Source organism: Aythya fuligula, chromosome 1, assembly GCF_009819795.1.
Source record: "Aythya fuligula isolate bAytFul2 chromosome 1, bAytFul2.pri, whole genome shotgun sequence".
In the NCBI taxonomy this organism is placed as follows: domain Eukaryota; kingdom Metazoa; phylum Chordata; class Aves; order Anseriformes; family Anatidae; genus Aythya; species Aythya fuligula.
The window spans coordinates 27,477,513-27,497,238 of record NC_045559.1 but is presented as its reverse complement, the minus strand read 5'-3'; the positions used below and the strand labels follow the sequence as shown (position 1 = coordinate 27,497,238).

Genomic DNA, 19,726 nt, shown 5'->3' with positions numbered 1-19,726 from the left:
TTTACATGAATTGTTTAAAAAGAGAATGAATTGCAGTGCTGAACAGTGTTTGCTTTTGCTACTGGTGTTGTCTAATCTCTCTGAGAGTTCAGTGAAAGTCTTAAAGAAAAATTGGGGGGTTGGGGAAGGGAGGATGGCTTTTTTTCTTGACATTAAATTTATAAATAGTCAAAGATAGGCCTTCTTGAAAACCTCTTTATGTCCAAGCAAGATAACAGTATTTTGATTAGGAGATGTGATTGGTCTGATGCTTTATGATTATGAAATCTGGTTGTGTTACTATCTTTATAGTTTAATTAGTTTCAGAACTTATTTTTTTTTGTTGTTGTTGGTGGTGGTGTTTTTTTGTTTTGTTTTGTTTTTTAAGCTTCTTGAAGATTGTGACTGTTTTTGTTCTTCCCAGCAATCCATTAGTTTAAGCTCCATCTGGTGTTAGTTACCAGACTACTCCTATTCATATCTAATATACTGGTAGCTGGTAGCTGCCTTTCAGCCTTGTCACTCTGGTTATTTTCCGAAGACTGGCAGGCTGGCTAACTGGTAGTTTCACTTCTCTTTCTGCAGTCTCTATCTTTTCTGTACAATTTTCTCCTTATTGTTTGTGTTTCCTCCCATTCTTCATCTGGCTTTCTTTAGCCCAACTTTACCTCAGTTTTAATACTTTTTTTGTTCCCATTCCCGACTTTTTACTTCTTCCCATTGGTTATCTTGTTCTCTCTGTCTAGTTCAGAAACCTATGAAACAGCGCAGTGTTGAATGGGGATTCTACGTCTCATCTAGACATGCAGCATATATATTTTTAATTACATAATAATAATTTAATAATGGTTAAATTTAATAATTTAATTGTAATCATTTTTAATTTAGGGATATTTTTTGCTTTCTTGTTTTGATGGAAGATGTTAACTTTTCAATCTGTTCTCAGAACAGTAAGAACAAAGAATTCCCAGTCTTGCCTGAAATGTTCAGTTATCAATTTACAGTTTTAATTAACACTTTCTTTCCATTTCATTTTAAGCACAACCTCAACGCTTGCCTCAGCCAAATACTTCAGCACTGGAAAGGGGTGAGGAAGAAAGTGGCAAAGTACAAAACGGCCATGTGGGCCTGAGTAATGGAAGTGGAATTCACAATGGGGTCAAGCATGCATCTGCAGACAACAGAAAACTTTCATCTCCTGTTTCAGAAAAAATGCACAGAAAAATTCAGTCCACCTTGTCTGTCAACAGTGACGGCAGCAAGAAGAGTAAAATAAGCTCTGCATTTTCTCAAAAGCCAGGTACTTCACCTGAAGGTAAGTAGATTTTTTTATTAAAAAAAAAAAAAACAACAACCAAAAAAAAACCAAACTGAATAAAGACTGGCCAAACTCCATTCTCACTAATAATTACACAATCAACTCAAAGTAATTGAAGAGCATGACTCATGCTCCAGAAGCAAATAGAAATCATTATGATAAAACATAAGTTACTTCCCCAAAGGAAAATATTAAGTATTTGAAGGAAATTGAAGCAATGGGAGATTTCTTGCTCTCAAACATTTGGCCAGCATAGTCTGGTGATGTTTAATTCTTTGTAGTTAGTATCCTGAACTGATAGAAATTCCAGTTAATGGCGTAACGGGTACACCAGAAAAATGTTAAAGCACTATTTCATAACATACTACACATAACATACACATACTTAATTGTATACTTAATTGTATGCTTAAATACATAGTAACTACTACATTGTTAATACTTAACAATGGCAGGTTCCATGACAGTAGAGTTAGTTTTTAAAAATGTTCTGTTAGGAGATATTCTGACTAGCTGTGAGGTCTGAACACTAAATAATAAAATTTAGAAATGTGCTTTGATGATGAATGTGTCTTATGCTATATTTAGGCTGTAAATACTTTAATGAAAAAGTTTCATATTCCCTATGCACAGCTTAAATAAACAAAAGTAAATAATTTTGCCATATTTTTTTCAGCTCTGTGTGTGTTTTCACTGCTTGCAATTACTCTAATGGTCCCAGAGTTCCTGAGCCTCTACTCAATCTATTGCCTTCCCATTAGCACTAATATACTCAGAGAGCTTTGCTCCTGCCCATTACAGGAAGGGTGCAGAAGCTCTATAAATTTTATTGGTTTGAGGCAGGCTTTCTTTCAGAATGCAGGTCACATCCATAGGTGCATCTAGTTAAAATAAATAAATAAATAAATAAAAATCTTGGGGGGTAAGAAAAGACACAGATTCGCAGAAAAACAGGAGGCTGTACTGTTCAGTGAAATGGGGAGGATTCTCAGTGTGGATGGAAGCAAAAGGGATCAGAAAGACTGTAAGTATGTAGTGGCTTGGGTGAAACCCACTGATTTCAGTGGACTGACTTCTTTTGGCTTCTACTACTTCAATCAAGCCTACTGCGTGCATCTATGTAATAATATCAAGTAGAGCTTCATTTGTACTGGGCCATGGGCTGGTCTTCCTTGCTGTGGTTTATTTTCATATATATCTTCAAGAACCTAATGTTATTTTTGACTTGTGCTTTCAGTTCTAAAAGTTCTTTCCAAAACTGAGATTTCATTCTTGCTATATTCCCCTTCTCTCTTCCCGTTATGTGAAAAACAGTTCATCCTCCAGCCTTGCATTTTTCTTATATATTTTTCATTCATGCAATATCAAAAAACTGGACGTCAAGAAAAATAGATCTGTTCACATAGCTGATACAAAGTGGCAGTTGCTAAATTTAAGATATTCAAACTCCGAGAAAGAAATTCTAGCATTATACAGAGATAGGTTCTGTTCTGTCCATGCCCTTATATACTTATTTATGGTTAACACTTCCTTTTTCTTCTAAAATTGCAGTTTAATTGCATTTAAACCAATAATAAGTACTAATAAGTACCACTTATTAAGTAATAAGTACTAATTAGTACCACTAATAAGTACTATGACTGAGGATTTCATAGACACTCTTTTGAGATGGTATACACAAATTAATTTGGACACAAGTTCTACAACTTCATATTCTGAATCTTACTTTTGTAGGCAGAGGTATTTTTTGTGAACAGTTCTGTATTCTTGATCTAATGACATTTCTGTAGAAACTATTGAAAAGATTCACAGAAAGATGGATCAGATAGGAAACTATTTGAAATTGTCTCTTTTCCCTTTCCTCCCCTCCCCTCTCCTCCCTCTGCCATCTGCATTTTTATATGAAGATCTAGACCATGGAGTCAAGTCAGCATTCCAAGATACGCTGTTTAGAAACGCTTCACATCCAGTGAGGCTTAGGAGGGTGTAAGTGCATTCACTAACTCTGCTCTTCGTCTGCATCTATTATTAATCCATATCATCCCTGAAGAAATCTTACTCAGCTCCATGACTTACACTATAAAAACAAAAAAACGAACAACAAAAAAACACAAAGGAATTATGAAAGAGTTGGAGTTTCTCTTTTAAAAATCAGTTTTTAAACACTATTTCAGTTCTAAGGAATTTTCAAAAGGACTGGATAGGTTTCACTGCAGTGAAAAAATGATTATATATATATTTTAATTTATATAATAATGTTAATGATATTTAAAATGTTTTGTGTCAGAAGTGTCACAGTTCTTGCAAAACTGTGGTCTGTAGACTACTGGCAAAGTGAATTGTCACTTTGCACCTATGATATGTAGCACAGAGCAACCTTGGAAACCTGAAAAAGAAATTGAAAATGAGTAAAAAAAAAAACGAGACAATTTAGTTGCTGCTTTTGGAAGTTTCTGTTTAACTACACACAAGGGGAGAAGAAAGGAGGAACAGTCCAAAGCAACTTAAAGAAGGAAGGAAATCTAAAGGAGACAGCAAAGAGGCAGCTGAACAGTAAATCTACGTGTTAGGAAATGAAAAGAGAGAGGTAAACTGAGTACATACAAGTGTATCAGAATGGTGGGACACAAATAATAACGATGTACCCAGGGCTGGAGAAGGAAAGGTGAAAAGAAACTGGGCAGTGGCGGGATGGAAGAGGAATTTAATTAACAGAATAGGTGGAGAGAAGGGGCAAAATGAAATAAACACTAACTATTTTGTAAAATACATGTACAAGCCGAGCTTTTCTACCAAGAATGTATAAAGCTTGATGATAAACTTTTTTTTTTTTCTTTTTTTTTTTTAAATAAAGCATTTTTTTAAAAGAAGTTAATGGTGGAGAGAAGGAACACAAATTTTCAAATGGAGCTCTCACTTGTGGTCAAGTTGCTGTGACCTCACAGATTACTACGATTGTTAGGGTAGCAACTAAAATTCTGACAACCTGTCATAATCTGAGTTTAGATTAGCACTGAGTTTAGCACTTAACATATTTGAAACGCTGAGAACATGCAACTACTGTGCTCATCTGGACAGGATAGCTCATTAAACTACTGTAAGCAGATCATGAGCCAGACTCCTTTATGTATGGCAGATCTTTATTTCATTCCTTTTCAGGCTCCCTAAACCAGAGAGGCAGGACAAGGCATCTTCTTTCCAATTATTATTATTTTTTTTTTCCCCAAAATAGGTCACTGGAAGTTTAATAAAGCTAGATAGCTAGATGCAGGAGAGAGGTAGATAAAGCTTGCAGCATGTGTGTGTATGTGCATATACAAAGGTACAAAGGAGCTTTTTCCCTTTCTTTTCTTCCCCTTCCCCCTTTCCCTTTCTTCCATTCTCTTCTCCCTTTTTTTTCTTTTTTCTTTCTCCTCTCTCCTCTCTTTCTCTCATTCTTTCCCTCCTCTTTCTCCCACTCTCTTTTTCTCTCTCTTTCTCAAATTTTCTTTCCTTCTCTTTCATCCTTTCTTTCTCTCCTGTTCTCTCCTTTTCTCATTTTCTCTCCTGCTTTCTCCCTCTTTTTTCTTTAATTTTCTTTCTTTTTTTTTTTCTTTTTTATTATTTCTTACATGCACTTCTGAAATCGGCCCTATCAGCCCTTAGACAGCTACTTAATCAATATCCTGCAAATCTCTTTACTTCTGCCAAAATTTCCATTGTTATCTTTTGGAACTTGCTTTAAACTGGAGTTCTGTCTGAGCAAGAAGTATTTTAGTACTTTAAACTGTTTGTTAGACAAGGTTGTGTCAGAAGGCAGTTGTCAGTCAGGCAACTAACATTATCATATGGTCAAAACTATCATTTAAAAAAAAATATATTTTGAAAAGCAGTGTGTTTTAAGCATGGTTTGTACTTTTGCTTGCATAGAAATCTTGGCACATGTTTTACACATTTGTTAAACAAGCGAGTGGAACACAGGGCCTGCAATGAAGAAAGATCTTTCCACAGCATCCATTTTATAAGGTCACAGTCCAGCTGGCATCTAACTAGTGTCAGTATTTGCCTTAATGAACAATGGGAACGAAAGCTGCAGATTTGAAGGAAGTCTTAGGTATTGTAAATTGGCACGTTTCATAGTATTTCTGTATGTTTAACATAAAGAACCTGGATCATTTTTCTTCCAAGGTTACGTCTGTATTAAGAGTTTAGAATATAGGCTTTGATGAAAGTTTCTATTGATTTTGCAGTGTTCTGTTCATTTTGCCTGTTCAGGCAATATTTTAATTTTCTTGATCAAGAGAGATGATCATTTTCTATTTTAAAAAGCTGAAATATCACCTGTCATGATTTGTAACCTTATTGACCCCCATCTAAAGAAATGGACCTCTGTTTTCCAGGGATAGTTATACTCCATCTGACATGTCAGTTTATTCTTTCTGGTTTTCTTCTTTTTATTTCAGAATTTTAGTGGACATGGTGAATTTTCTAAAAGAGGATGGGAAGCAGAAGCTGCACAGGAGCTCCACATATTATGGGCATGGCATTGTGTTAGCGCACGTGTAGCTGCTCTGTAAGCTGACATCCCACCTCTGGGTAACACACACCTTTTAGAAATGTGGGCTGGGGCAGTTTCTCCATGGCTCACCTCCTGTTTGTAGCTGAGTGCTGTGCTGATCTGGCCAGGGCTATTATTCCTGGCCACGGCTTATCCCTGCCTGCGCCGGTGGCAGGAAGCCTACAGCGCCTGCTGGGGCTTCTGTTCAGGGCGCTGCGGGGGCCCGGCACGAACACCCGCTGAGGACCTCAACTGGCACTTTGATTGCGGGTTTGCCCTTTTTTGATTCTTGCTGTGAGACAGCAGAGTGCCTGGAGATTTGTTTTGAGTTGTCTGAACTCCGTGGATATAGTTAGTAAAAAGCTGACCAAGGTCAGAATGCTGTAAGTGAGCTTATTTACCATTACAGACAGGGAAACCTTTTATCATATGTGACCTGCCTGCTTGGTATGAAAGCTTATTGGGTCAGTTTGTGAGAGGTTAGTGTCAAGCATTACAAAAGCAGCACAGATCAGCCTGCCTGTGTGCTTCTCTGTACACTTTTTTCAGTTTAACTTCTGCAGATCTTGTACAGTTTAGATGATAGTTCTCTTAAAATCTGTTTCTTAAGCAAAGCTGCATCTTTTCATAAAAATGAAAAGGAGGGGATAAAAGGGAAGCTGAAATAAAAGAAACATATGTGTGAGTATTTAAAAGAAATTAGATATCAGAACAATGTGTGTATGGAAAGATTTTAGAAATAAAAAGTAATGTGCAAATGTTTGAAGACATGTACATAGACAAAAATTAAAGCTGTTTCATTGCTAATATTATTTCTTTTCTTTAATTGAACATAGCTATTATAACCATGATGAGATATAATGTGGGGCTCCCTGGGATTTGAGTATCAGTGGATAAACAGTTTTAAGAGATTTTAAACTGCTAGTCTGGATATTGTCTGAGATAACGTTTATAGCCCAGTTAAAGTAGGTATTATTTGTAACATATACACTGGCTACATCAGCGCAAGGTAGCTGGAATTACATGTATGATCTAAGCAACAAAAACTTGGACAAGTTTGCTGAGCTTCTATTTGCCTTGGCATTGTTTTAAGAGTTTTCATGAAGTTTCCTAACAAATCTGTGACTTTTGGGGATGTGCCAAAAGTCTAAGGAAACAGCTTTAAACAGCTTTACTTACACTGGTATTTAAAAACGCTGCATGAGATGACCCTTTTAACTTCAGGTTGAACTTTTATCCCAGGATAATAATGAAAAGGTAATTGTGGATGAGATTGTGTGTCTGAAAGTGAATCTGTTTTTTTCCACTAACAGTGGGTTGGTCTAATAAGATATATTCTCAGCGCCTACAGACCAAGCCTATCATAATTTATGTCATCCAGCATAGTTTCTGGGAGCTTGAATCCTACTCAACAAATGTGATACAATGTTTTGACTGGCATGGTGTAGTTTGGAAGTCTGGAGGAAAGTCTTCATTAATGGTGGTCTTATGTAATGAGAAATAGACTAATTTCTTCTCTCTCTGTGAAAGTATTTAAGTGAAAACTTAAATTCCAAGAAACTTAGAAGTTAACTATTTATCAACATTGCTGCATCATGAACAGCAAGGAAGAAGCAGTTTGGTCCTTAGTAAAAGGGCACCCCTAATTCTCATTTTCATGACTATCTCTAATGGGGAAAAAAAATTAAAAAAAAAAACTTTTATCCTAAAAAATATTAATAAAATAAAAAAAAAATGCCACTTATATCACTTTAAACTAGCTACTCTTTAAGGTAACATAGGTGTTGTGTCACAACTTATATTGCTGTATCATTTCTTTAACAAAAAAGGCTAAAATATGCTCAAAGTTTCTAGAAAACATGTTATCAGGTCTTAAGATCATCAAATTTACTTTTTACTTTTTTTTTTTTCCAAATATATAAATTACATTTAATTCCAATTGGAATAATTTGTTCCACTATTCACTTATCTGCAAAAACTATTAGGATTTTGATGTAGTAAGTTCAAAGAGAGGAAATTAAGTATAGTCTTAACATGTTAAATTAGTTGGTATTGGTACCAGGGAAGAATTATCAGGGAGTGCAAACAGTAGAATATATATTAGTGGTCTCCAACATGGTATTGATAAACCTGGTATTCTCTCTTTGGGAGTTTTATATAGTATCTTCTTCACAGATGGCTTTCTCTGATCATGGCATCCTACAACAGCAACCAAAGGAAGTATTTTAAACTCTATAAATTTTTCTTTGAAACTGGCAGATTGGGGTATGAATATGGGTACTAGTCAAGAATGTGTAAGTTTTGTATAATATATAGATATAAAATCATAGAAACAGAATATCCTGAATTGGAAGGGACCTACAGCGATCATCAAGCCCAACTCTACCCAAAAATCAGACCCTGTGTCTGAGAGCATTGTCCAAATGATTCTTGAGCCCTGGAAGGCTCAGTGCCATGACCGCTCGCTGGGAAGGCTGTGCCAGTACCCAACCACCCTCTCAGTAAATAACCTTTCCCTAACATCCAGCCTGAACCTTGGACCCTGGAGATATGTTATGAGACATTAAGGTCTTGTGTCACTGCTATTACAAAAAACACCATGACTGCATCTTTTCATCTTATTTATAATTGCATCAATAAGCTAAGAAGTAGGAGTCATACATGAAAGTAATTCTTCCAACAATCCATCCAGAAAAAAGGTATTGCTGATTTTTAGAGTCGTGATTCTGAATTCAGCTGGTCAGGCAGAGCTAGGTAACAGCATGTTTTGCCAAGTGTTGAATACACAAGGAAATTAAAATAAACAACAACAAAAAAATTCTTTTAGCGTTTCAGTCAGTGAAGAAGAGATGGAAAGATCCTCACTGAGTTTGTGCTATAGCATTAAAGGCAAAGGCAAAAAATTGTTATTTCTTTCTGTTATCTTGGGCCATATTTGGTAGCTGTTACCTTGGAAATATCATAATTTAAACCAACATGACCTCTACGTTTAAGTATTGATTAGTGTACGATAAGTGTAAAGGGAAATTATTATTTTTTTTCCAGAAAAGTGCCGGAAAGTGCAGTCCCTTTTGGTTTAATTTATGAATTGTTGTCCATCAAAAAATATATATGTTATAATTTATATAAATGTTTAGTTCTTACCCTTCAATTTTACATATCCCTGTATGAAGCATGCAAGATTTGTCTGAGCATCTTGTTTTTAATACTGATGCTCATGAAGTTTTATTAAGGTGTTTTGTTTAAAAGTTATTTGTAGAACAAAATTTGTTATGGTACTTGGTTCTTGCAGTTGTATTTTAAAGATGTAAAATACTAAAAATCTCAGTTCTTCAAATATGAGGGCTTCTTAGATACAACTCTTGGCTTCTTTATCTTTCTTTTTCCTTTGCATTAAAAGAAAATCTGAAAGGAGATTGTACCTGAACAAATTTAACACCATCTCCATGACAACCAGCTAATTAATCGCTATTGGTATGGCTTTGGTCCTCTTCAGTGAACGGATACTCCCCAGCTTTATTTCACATATCTTCTGTGTTTTCTATGAAGGTCATTTATTTAGTGACAGCATTTCCTAGGAAAAAGCAGCCTTTTTAGTACAGGCAACAATTGTCTTTAAAAATAGCTCAATCTTACCTGCATTTTTCTTCTTTTTTTTGATGTTTAAATTTTCTTTTTCACTTGGGTATATAAGCTCATTGTGTATGTTGTGACTGTGACGACATTGCAGTACAGGCATTCCCAAGATAAGTTTGGATCTAACTGACGTAGTAATTAGGAGAAATCCATCTGCAGCATTGTGGAGGTAGTGTGGACTAAGGATTCAGGTAGTTGTTTTCATTCTTGGGAAAGATTTTGCAAGTGGTGTTGAACTGTGAGCTGCATTGCTGTGAGTATTGTGTGTTTAGCTGCTGGCTGGGTTAAATCACAACAGCTTGCTAGTGTAAAATCAGCTCTATTCTATCCTGCAGTCAGTTTCTGCAATGTTAGTGATACTTTGATTCAATCAGGATACTTGCCAGGGTTACTCCATCATTTTAGATATTATAAATATGTTTTAGAGTCTTGGTAATTGTATTAGTACTGCAAGTAATTGCAAGCTTTCCCCCAAAATAAGAGCCTCCAACCTGTGATTTCTATGAAGATTCAGTACTTGGTCAGAGGAAATGTCTGCATACTTCAAAATCCTGTTTTTGCTAATGGCCTCTCATAGCAGATACCTGTGAGGGACTCTAGGAACAGAAAGGATGAGATGATGCAGGATATTTTCCCCAGAACAACTTCCCAATCTTCAAATATCTGTGGATAAAGGAGTTAAAGGCTTGCAAGCTGTAAGAAGAAAAATGAAAGCTGTTTATGAAAGAACAATATTCTCCAACTGAATGTTTTGTGTATTTTAAAGTTTCCATTTTCTTTCTGGGCTGGCTGTACACTGCCTCTTACAAATTAAATATGCTTCACAGACATTATATACTTACTATTGCCTGAATGGTTACACTCAAAGATTTGTGGTCAACAGTTCAATATCCGGGTGGAGATGAGTGATGAGTGGTATCCCTTAGGGATCTTTACTGGATCCACTATGGAACTTCTTTGTCAGTGACATGGGCAGTGGGATTGAGTGCACCCTTACCAAGTTTGTAGATGACACCAAGCTGTGTGGTGTGGTTGACATGCTGGAGGGAAGGGATGCCATCCAGAGGGACCTTGACAGGCTCCAGAGGTGGGTCTGTGTGAACTACATGCAGTTCAACAAGACCAATTGCAAGACGCTGCACCTGTGTTGGAGCAATCCCAAGCATGAATACAGGATCAGCAATAAGTGAATTGACAGCAGTTCTGTGGAGAAGGATCTGAGAGGTGATGATGGATGAAAAGCTCAATATGACCCAGCAGTGTGTGCTTGCAGCCCAGAAAGCGGTCGTATCCTGGGCTGCATCAAAAGAACGGCCAGCAAGTTGGGAGAGATTGATTCTCCTTCTCTACTCTGCTCTTCTGAGACCCCACCTGAATAGCTGCGCTCAGCTCTGGGGCCCTCAGCACAAAGGGCATGGACCTGTTAGAGTGGGTCCAGAGGAGGATGATCAGAGGGCTGGAGCACCTCTCCTACAAAGACAGGTTGAGAGAGTTGGGGTTGTTCAGCCTGGAGAAGAGAAGGTTCAAGGGAAACCTTATAGTGGCCTTCCAGTACTTAAAGAGGGCAGGACAAGGGGTAATGGTTTTAAACAGAAAGAGGGAAGATTTAGATTAGATATAAGGAAGAATTTCTTTACTCTGAGGTGGGGGGAAGGCACTGGAACAGGTTGCCCAGAGAAGCCGTGGATGCTTCATCCCTGGAAATGTTCAAGGCCAGGCTGGTTGCGGCTTTGAGTAATGGGATTTGTGGGAGACACCTGCCCATGGCAGGGGTTGGAATCTTTAAGGTCCCTTCCAGCCCAAACCATTTTGTGATTATATGACAGTGAAAACAAATCCCTCACTCTTCAGTTTCAATTTCATTGAAACTGTTTAATTCCATGTTTAATTCCAGTGTTTGTGTTTTTCTGTCCTGTCTCACAGACATATCACATGTTTGAAATTATTCCATAGTTGAATAAATTCCATTAAGTTAATTCTTTTGGTGCCTTTTTTTTTTTTTGACAGTGAGTTACCTTTCTGGTTACCTTATGTAATTTAATAGTACTTGAGAGAGATGCATATTGACATTCAGGTATAGGTGTGAATTCCCCTGAAACAAAGTAATTGGGACTGGGGATCATGGATATGGATATTTTACATAATAAATGTCTGAAGAAATAAATTTAAGTGGACATTTAATACTTGGAATTTTCATGAAATGATTTGGAGAAAAGAAGCTTACACCAAAACTCACCAAAACTGGTAATTGAATAGGAGATGTTAGGCTGCATAAGTGACCTTGAAGATAGGAAACATGTTCTTTATGGTGTTAGATTATGTCTATTGTGAATCATTGTCTTTCAAGAACTTATCTGACATTGTGATGCATCTGTATTTAGAATAATATTTTAAATTTTCTCTCTCTCTCTCTCTTTTTTTTTTTTTTTTTTTTTTTTTTTTTTAATGTGTGACATTCTACTGAACTGGTATATGTGAAGATTGCTGTGTTCACTGTATCCTGGCTTGCTTGTTCTGTGAATTTCTCACTCTCTGTAACATTGTTCTGGGACAAGCATCCTGTGGCATCTGCACATCGGAGGCCTGCTGCTGTTGCTGTGGGGACGAGATGGGAGATGACTGTAACTGCCCTTGTGACATGGACTGTGGCATAATGGATGCATGTTGTGAATCTTCAGATTGCTTGGAGATCTGCATGGAATGCTGTGGGATCTGCTTCCCATCCTGAAATACTTATTCCTTTCTAATCTCTTAAAAACTGGAGAGCTTTTCTTTAAATACATTTGAAGAAAGACAAGGTAAGATTTTCACACAACCAACTGGTATTGCACTGTTCATTCCCTATATATAAATATTTTTTGTAAGCAGTCCTCAAATCTGTCTTCTAACACAAGTTGTATAGTTTTGTATGTGAAACTCAAGCTACATTCCAGCTTCCTTTTGGCTTTGCAAATGGAAGATTTTAATGAAACTGAATTATAGGCCTGATACTGCAGGCAATATATGAGGGCAAAGTTGCCATTTGAATGTAGTGACAGATTTTAGTTGGAGTAAAGACTACAGGGCAAAGCCTTAAGTATTTGCCTTTACCTACTTTAATGTTTAAATGCTCAAATGCCTACATAAATAACATTCCTTTACAGGAATTCTTAAAAGCAAAATGTCTTTGTTTCGGTCTCCTTGGGTTCAAACTAACCTTGTTCTATAAACTAAATTCAGTTCTCAACACCACTAACCTACTGTTGGTTTTGCTACCATGGTCACATTGACAATGTTTCTTTTGTTTTGAATATCTCATTTGTTTGAGAGATATTCCTCATATTATGTTAATAATACATGTAGATTTGGCAATCTGGAGTCAATGTAAATTTTACTATCAATTAGAGTACCAAGGTTTCATTGTTATCAATCAAGACAGAATAGAGAACTTTTGTTCTACTTCATTACTAATATTACTTGAAATGCTTCTTTTTAGAAACAGACTTTGGAAATCTGTGTAGACATGAAATATATCCATAGACTAATAAATTAACAAATCTTAAAAATTTGGCTATTAAGGGGAAAATATCAAAAGTTAACTCAAGAATCTAAATCTGTACATTAGAGGCCCTGCCAGGTTTTGTGGCTTTACAGTTAGTATCATGTAATTTAATATTTATTCATTGTGTGAGCATGATCCATACAAGATTGCACCATTTAAACTGGATAGAAAGACCAAATTAAAACCGACTCAATCAAGGAATTCTGTCATCATATATGAGAATATTACATTTGCTTTTTGTATATGTTTTAAGTGATATTTTTAAAAAAGCTATGTAAAAAAGGGATATATTTTAAAAGTATATCCTTTTCATGTAAAAATAATATGATTTGAAAAGTTGGTAAGTACACAGTTAGGATTTGGTTGGCAATTTTTTCCCTATTATACCATTAAGACTTTCTGAGAAAAATCTGTCTTTGTCTTTGCAATTCTGAAATTAATTTAGTCCAACTCATAGAAAGGTTTACGACATTCCCAGATTTAGGGAATAATGGTACCCATTTTCTTTCCCATTTGCTAGTTTCTCCCCTCTATGTCTGTAGCTCGTTAACTTTTCTGCATAAAACCACCTGTACATCTTGATCTCACATACTGAAACTTTCCTACCTACACTTCAGATTTCCTATTTGGAGATTGTTGGATCTAGTAAATTTATACCTTGTTAAAGAGTCATCAATAGCCAATACCATATTTCTGTTAAGTGAATTGATCATAAACGTCTCTTTCCACTGGAGTGAATTCAGTTTATGCAAATGTGACAAACTAAACATCACAGGAATGTGAAGCTAAGTCAACAAATTGCCTTATATTAATCCAAGCTTCTACCTGTGAACACTGGCTAGTAGTGCCTACTACTGCAAGTTATCACTGAAGGTAAAATAGCCAAATCCTCAACTGTATTTGGGAGCTGGGAGGTGTTACCTTTTGCCTTAACATCTGCAATATTGTGATATATTCTGATGCAATGCAGATTTACTCAGAGGGTGTCTTATCTGCTTTTTGATAGTTACTACAAGAAGTGATCCATATGTGGTGGTTTGGTTTTGTTTTGTTTTCCCCATATGTTGGGCCAGATTCAGATCTGTGTTGCATAAACTGAGTACATTTCCATTAATGTCAGAATTTTCCATTGGTGTAGTTCCAGTTAGAGAGCACAAAGATATTATGGTAATAGGCAGGCTAATAAGCAATCATATAGCTAAATTGATAAATTCCCTGAGCTCAGAATCAGGCCCATGGGGCTCAATTATGACTCCTAAAAGTCTGAACCACATTGGGAAGGGGGAAGAGGTGCATTGGTTGAGTGGCAGTGCCTGGAGGCATTTTGCCTTTGTAAGGCATAATGCCTCTGGGGAAATTGGGGGCATCACAGTGAGCACTGGGACTTGATGCACCTTGGAAAAAGTGTAGACAGTGCTTCACCCATTGTAGGCCTATGGTTGACACAGTGGTGGTGGGGCCATGCTCTCTGGGGCCAGGTAGCACCACTAGCTGTCTGTCCTTCCTTGTGTCCTTCTTACCACAGAGAGGTGAATTATGGCTGTTTCCTGTCTGATTGTGCTTCTGGAGGTGGGGAAAAGTACTTCCTGTCTCCTGTCCTGTTAGGACATCCCTGCCCGAGCATTTCCAACTTTGTGTTTGGAAAACTGCACATTTGCATTTCAAGCTTTCAGTGAATACTGGATGTAAAAATTACTTTTACCACAGGATGATATAGTATAAAAAACGAAAATGTTAATCCAGGGAGTATCGTCTGTGTAAAAGAATTATACAATTTACACAATCCCTTGTTTCTACTTACATGAAATCAGATTTTGTTTTGATTGTTTGAAATTATGAAAATCTGAGGAATGTATTTACTATTAAGAACATATTTCTAGTATTGTACTGTCCAGTACAAATTCTAGATACAAGAGCTCTGTTGATGCATCTATGCATATGTGTACACTCTCCTACACGTGCACACACACAGAGATATATTTCTTTTCCCATTTCATTTGTGAAATACAAGAAAGTGAAAATACTGTGTTTATTAACACAGTGATTAGGACTATAAAATTATTACAGTTCAAAAAAAACATGTGATTTGTTTGACATTTAAGTGTAATCTGCTACTATTTGTCATAGAGATATTAGCACTTTTGTAAAATGTATCTTTGTAGCAGAGAATATTAGTATGTAGTTTAAGGACTTCCTTTTTATATTTATATTATTAAATTCTGTTTTGTAATTTTCACTCTGTAGACTATCTTATATGCACCTTGTGTCATTAAAACAATCATAATTAGAAGGAGACAAATGTGAAAATATAGTTTAAAACATCAGAACTTAATTGTATTTTATAAGAGTTCTTGTGAACTTGTACAGTGTTTCAGTATATATCTCTGCAAACTGTCCCATTTTGGAAAAATGGTAACTTGCTATTTGTATTTTCTATTAACTGGATGTGTTATTCTCAAACACTATTTTGAAATAAAGATCTTTATTTTGAAACTTCGGTATATCTTCTAGTTTTGTCCTGTTACTGTTCTGAATGGTAATTTTTTGTATTATTTGTGATTTTTCTGTTATAACACTTCCTGAAGGCTTTTACCTTCGGGTACTTTGCACAGAGAGCATTAGCCAGAGTAGGTGAGCTGTCTTACAGGTGGGTCTGTGCCATTTCGGGTGCCAGAATCTGGGCTAGCATGAATCTCCACCATGTAGCCCAACAATGGAAAGTTCATCATTAAGGGGACAAATTTGTGTCTGAGTGCAATTGTATTAATTACTGTATTGTATTAATATTAATTAATTGTATTAACTCTAGTCATTATTAAATTTGATCAAAATGAGAATAATTTCAATGCATCTGTTGGAATAGTCTGGTTTTCTAAAAGCAAGCTGAACACAGAGTGTTCAGTTGGTTCATAACACTGCAGTAGATAGATAAAGATGAAATGGCATTTGTGGCCTATGGAATTGTATACACAGTACCACTATTTTAAAGATTATACTACTTTAAAAACACAGAAACTGTTGTCTTTTACACTAACTTTCCTACATCTAATTTAAAATTATGTAATGTATATACACGTTGCATATTGAATTATATCCATGGAACATGGGCTCTTAGAGGGTCTAAAATAATTCTGTTTTGTCGCCTGTGGATGTTACACAGGTAGTATATTTAAACTGACAGAAATTCTGTGCTCAAGTGTGTACCATGAGATCTTGCTGTTGAGACTGTGCCAAAATTCTCTTTGTAAATAATTGTTTGTGTAAGAACACTAACAAAAATATGGACAATTACTATCTGAGACTTACTACAGGTGCTCTAGGCAGTGTTTATAGTACCTAATGTTTCTAGAAAGAAAAGACTTATATGAAAAGTGACCGTGATCAGCATACAGGAACTTCTGAATTGAATAATGTCTATATCAACTACAGTACTTTAGTGAAGAACTGCTTCTTAATTTTGTTGAATTATTTGGTGTAATCTTCTGAATGAAAAACATTTCCGAGCTCTTCACTTTTTTTTTTTTTTTTTTTTTTTTTTTTTTTTTTTTTTTTAATCTTAATGATTGCAATAATTGATGTACATTCTCGGAGCACATTGCCATTTATATTGGTGCATTTTCATAGTAAAGCTCCTTTTATCATTAGCCCTGTAATGTTGTAGAAGACAACTTCTTTCTGTTCGTCTTTACCAATTATGTGGCTGTGCACACCATATGTTGGAAGACTTAAGGTTGTTGGTGACAATATAAGATTTGAATCCTTCAGACATTAACCTTACATTATTATTTTTTAATCTTCTAATCCTTCTGCCAGTTTTTTTTCTTTTCTAAAGAGAGCAGGGGGACCTTGGCTCAATTTTAGCATCAGGGTCTTGAAAGAAATTCAATAAAAATTGTACCCTGCACCCACTTCTGTGATGTACTTGTTCACTGTACTCAGTATTATGGAATATGAATTGATTGCTTGTACAAATTCAACCTCCTCATAAGCACATGCTTATGTTATTTACCGGTGATTCAGTGCTAGTGACATAAAAGGATAGCCTTTCTCTGCTTTACAAACCCGTGATATGATGGGCTATTTCTATTGTAGATAGACAGGAATTTCTCTGAATTATCATTCTGCAAAACAGCAGATGTTGAGTTTGATTAGGTGATCTTAATCTCTATATAGGTTTTAGTGTATCAGCTCACCTCACTTGAAAATAATTTAATAAAACACCAGATACAATCCAGTTTACTTTTTTTTAATATATATTATATATGTCTATTATAGCAATTGTTAGTATGTTACCATTCAGCACTCATAAAAATGCGATGTTAGATGAAAGATTGTATAATACCTTTTACACCTTTTAGTATTATCTTACTAATTTTTATTCTGATATGCATATGCTATTTTAACTGACGAAATACTCAACTGTAATTGAGGCTCTTTATATCATCTCAGTAGGGTATGTAATTGGTGCCCAAGCACTATACAATTCCTCTTCAATCAGTGGTGTAGGCTTGTGCAATTTGTCTCATCTCTAAGTTGCAGAGTGACCACACTGTGAATATGCTATACTCCAGTTTGTATGCCTTTTACATTGCAATCTTCTTCTACTGTGACTAAATTTGTTTCTTTATTTTTATCATAGTGTATTGTTGTTATATGTTTGTTTGTTTTGCTTTTTAAATCTTTGTTCAAGGGAGAGCACAGAAAGGGCTTTTATTACGGGACGATATTAAGATGTATATTATGTTGTAAGTTACTTCATCTTTTCTGTGTTCATTGGTCATTGCAACTCCTAATCAAAAAGAGTTGTGAAAGTGTATGTTTGGAACTTTCGAATATATGTCTGTTACTGTAACACAAGAGTTTTACATTTGAATATATGAACTTCAAAATACAGTGATTCTGTCTTGCTCTTTGAAATAAAGAACTGAAAGTTTGTTAGTTGAGATGTACTCTGCAGAATCCTGCAAACTGGCAGTCTTCAAATAGTTCTCTTCATATGATTAAGACCAGTACATTATTTTAATATTAATAGATTTTACAATGTCATACAAGTGCCAGCTTTTATACTCTGTGATATTTTCAGTTATTGAAGACTAATAGGAACAAGCTTGGGTAAAGAAGTGTATTAAGCAAGATGGGTTTGCTTTCCTCCCTAGGAAATGTAACTGCATTTGTCTATTTCTTCTGTGTTGAGGAAACACCTTGATTCCATATTTAATGTAGACTAACAGCAATGGTTTAGAATGTACAATAACTTCAAGGTCATTCTAAGTATGTGAATCATAAAAGGCAACACCTTGCAAGGATTCTACTGCTGTTGTCAACTGCTGTCTCTGCAACAGTAATCTGCTTTGCAACTACCAAGGTTTCATGGGGTTAAGTTTAAGAAAATTAAGGTAGCCATGACTGAAGTTTTATATTCAGTCTTGTTTCTTCAGAAAGAATAATTAGAGATATTTACACAATTACATTTTAGTAAACTATTATGCCAGTTTAACTGTAACACAGAGTATTCAACAGCAATCCAAAAGCAATTTAGCTGCTGAAGACATTATTGGCTATCTATTTCGTCACAAATTAATGAATAAAATTAAATTCCAATCACTGAAAAAAATGAAGCAATAGTGAGAATCAGAACTACATATTAGTTAAAGCTATGCAATTTATAACAGAATTAAAGCTTTCTTTTATTCAAATTCAATGCTTAAAAAAGAACAAATCCATCATCTTGAAATTTGACTTGTAGCTTGACATTAAAAATAATATGAGTAGAATTTTCAGTGGGGTAAGCACAAAACTAGTTCAAGTAGTGTCACTCTCAATTAATGTACTCAGGTGGTGTGCCCATTAAAATTCCCACTTGTGGGTTCAGCTCTCTATGCAAATGGGGTCATTACCTGGAGAATTTAATTGGGTATGACACTGGGAGTAGGAATTTTCCTTTCAAAATAAACCTACTTGCACACATTTTCACTAGAAATTTGATTGTTACATATACTTCATATTGTTTGGCTCTATAAATATTTACCAAAATTGAGAATGTCTTCACTTATTTATTTTTTTTACAGGTGATTCATAATGCATCAAAATGATTTTTAAATTTTTCCATGTATTGCATATGCAAGTATTGCTACAAAGGCCTGTGGTGAAAATGATTTTTTTTGGTGTTAAATTGATATTTTTACACATCCTTTTAAAGCTCATATTAATTTTTACAGCATCTGAAACCAGAACTGTAATATTTTTTATAGTGTACATACATGTTAATGGAAACATTACATAATACTGAACTTGTATCTCACACATTGTTTGGAAAGGACAAAAGTATATTGTCTTTCTGAGAAATGCAAATTTCTAACTTTTGCTGCAAATTACTTTGCAGAATCACTTGTATAAAGAAAGCTAATACCACAAAACATTTATTCCAAAATGCTCATAAAAATACTGTGGAAATGCAGGAGTGTATGGCTGGGAAGAACTTCTAGAAAACTTCTAGTTCAGCAGCCTAAGCTGAAAGAGTGTCTATAAACATGATCTTGAAAACCTCCAAAGAGAGCTTTGGACACTGTAGAAATAATCCGCAGTAGCACTATAGTAGTCTTCAGAGAAAAAGCTTTTTTTTTTTTTTTTTTTTTTTTTTTTTTTTTTTTTTTTTCCCGAAGAACCCATTTAATCGTATTTTCATTTCTGCAAGACCTATGTATCCGTGTTCTAT

General features: G+C 35.3%; 1 protein-coding gene across 4 annotated transcripts in view; it reads left to right on the top strand.

The window, feature by feature from the left end:
* MDFIC (MyoD family inhibitor domain containing) overlaps window positions 1-13,289 on the top strand; it is a 96,070-nt gene extending 82,781 nt beyond the window's left edge. For all 4 annotated transcript variants that reach the window (XM_032194860.1, XM_032194844.1, XM_032194869.1 and 1 more), the window contains 2 exons: window positions 1,019-1,294; window positions 11,951-13,289. In XM_032194860.1, the coding sequence (XP_032050751.1) occupies window positions 1,019-1,294; window positions 11,951-12,198 (524 nt within the window). In that variant the 3' untranslated portion in view covers window positions 12,199-13,289. The remainder of the gene's footprint in view (window positions 1-1,018; window positions 1,295-11,950) is intronic.
* The last annotated feature ends 6,437 nt before the right edge of the window (window positions 13,290-19,726 follow it).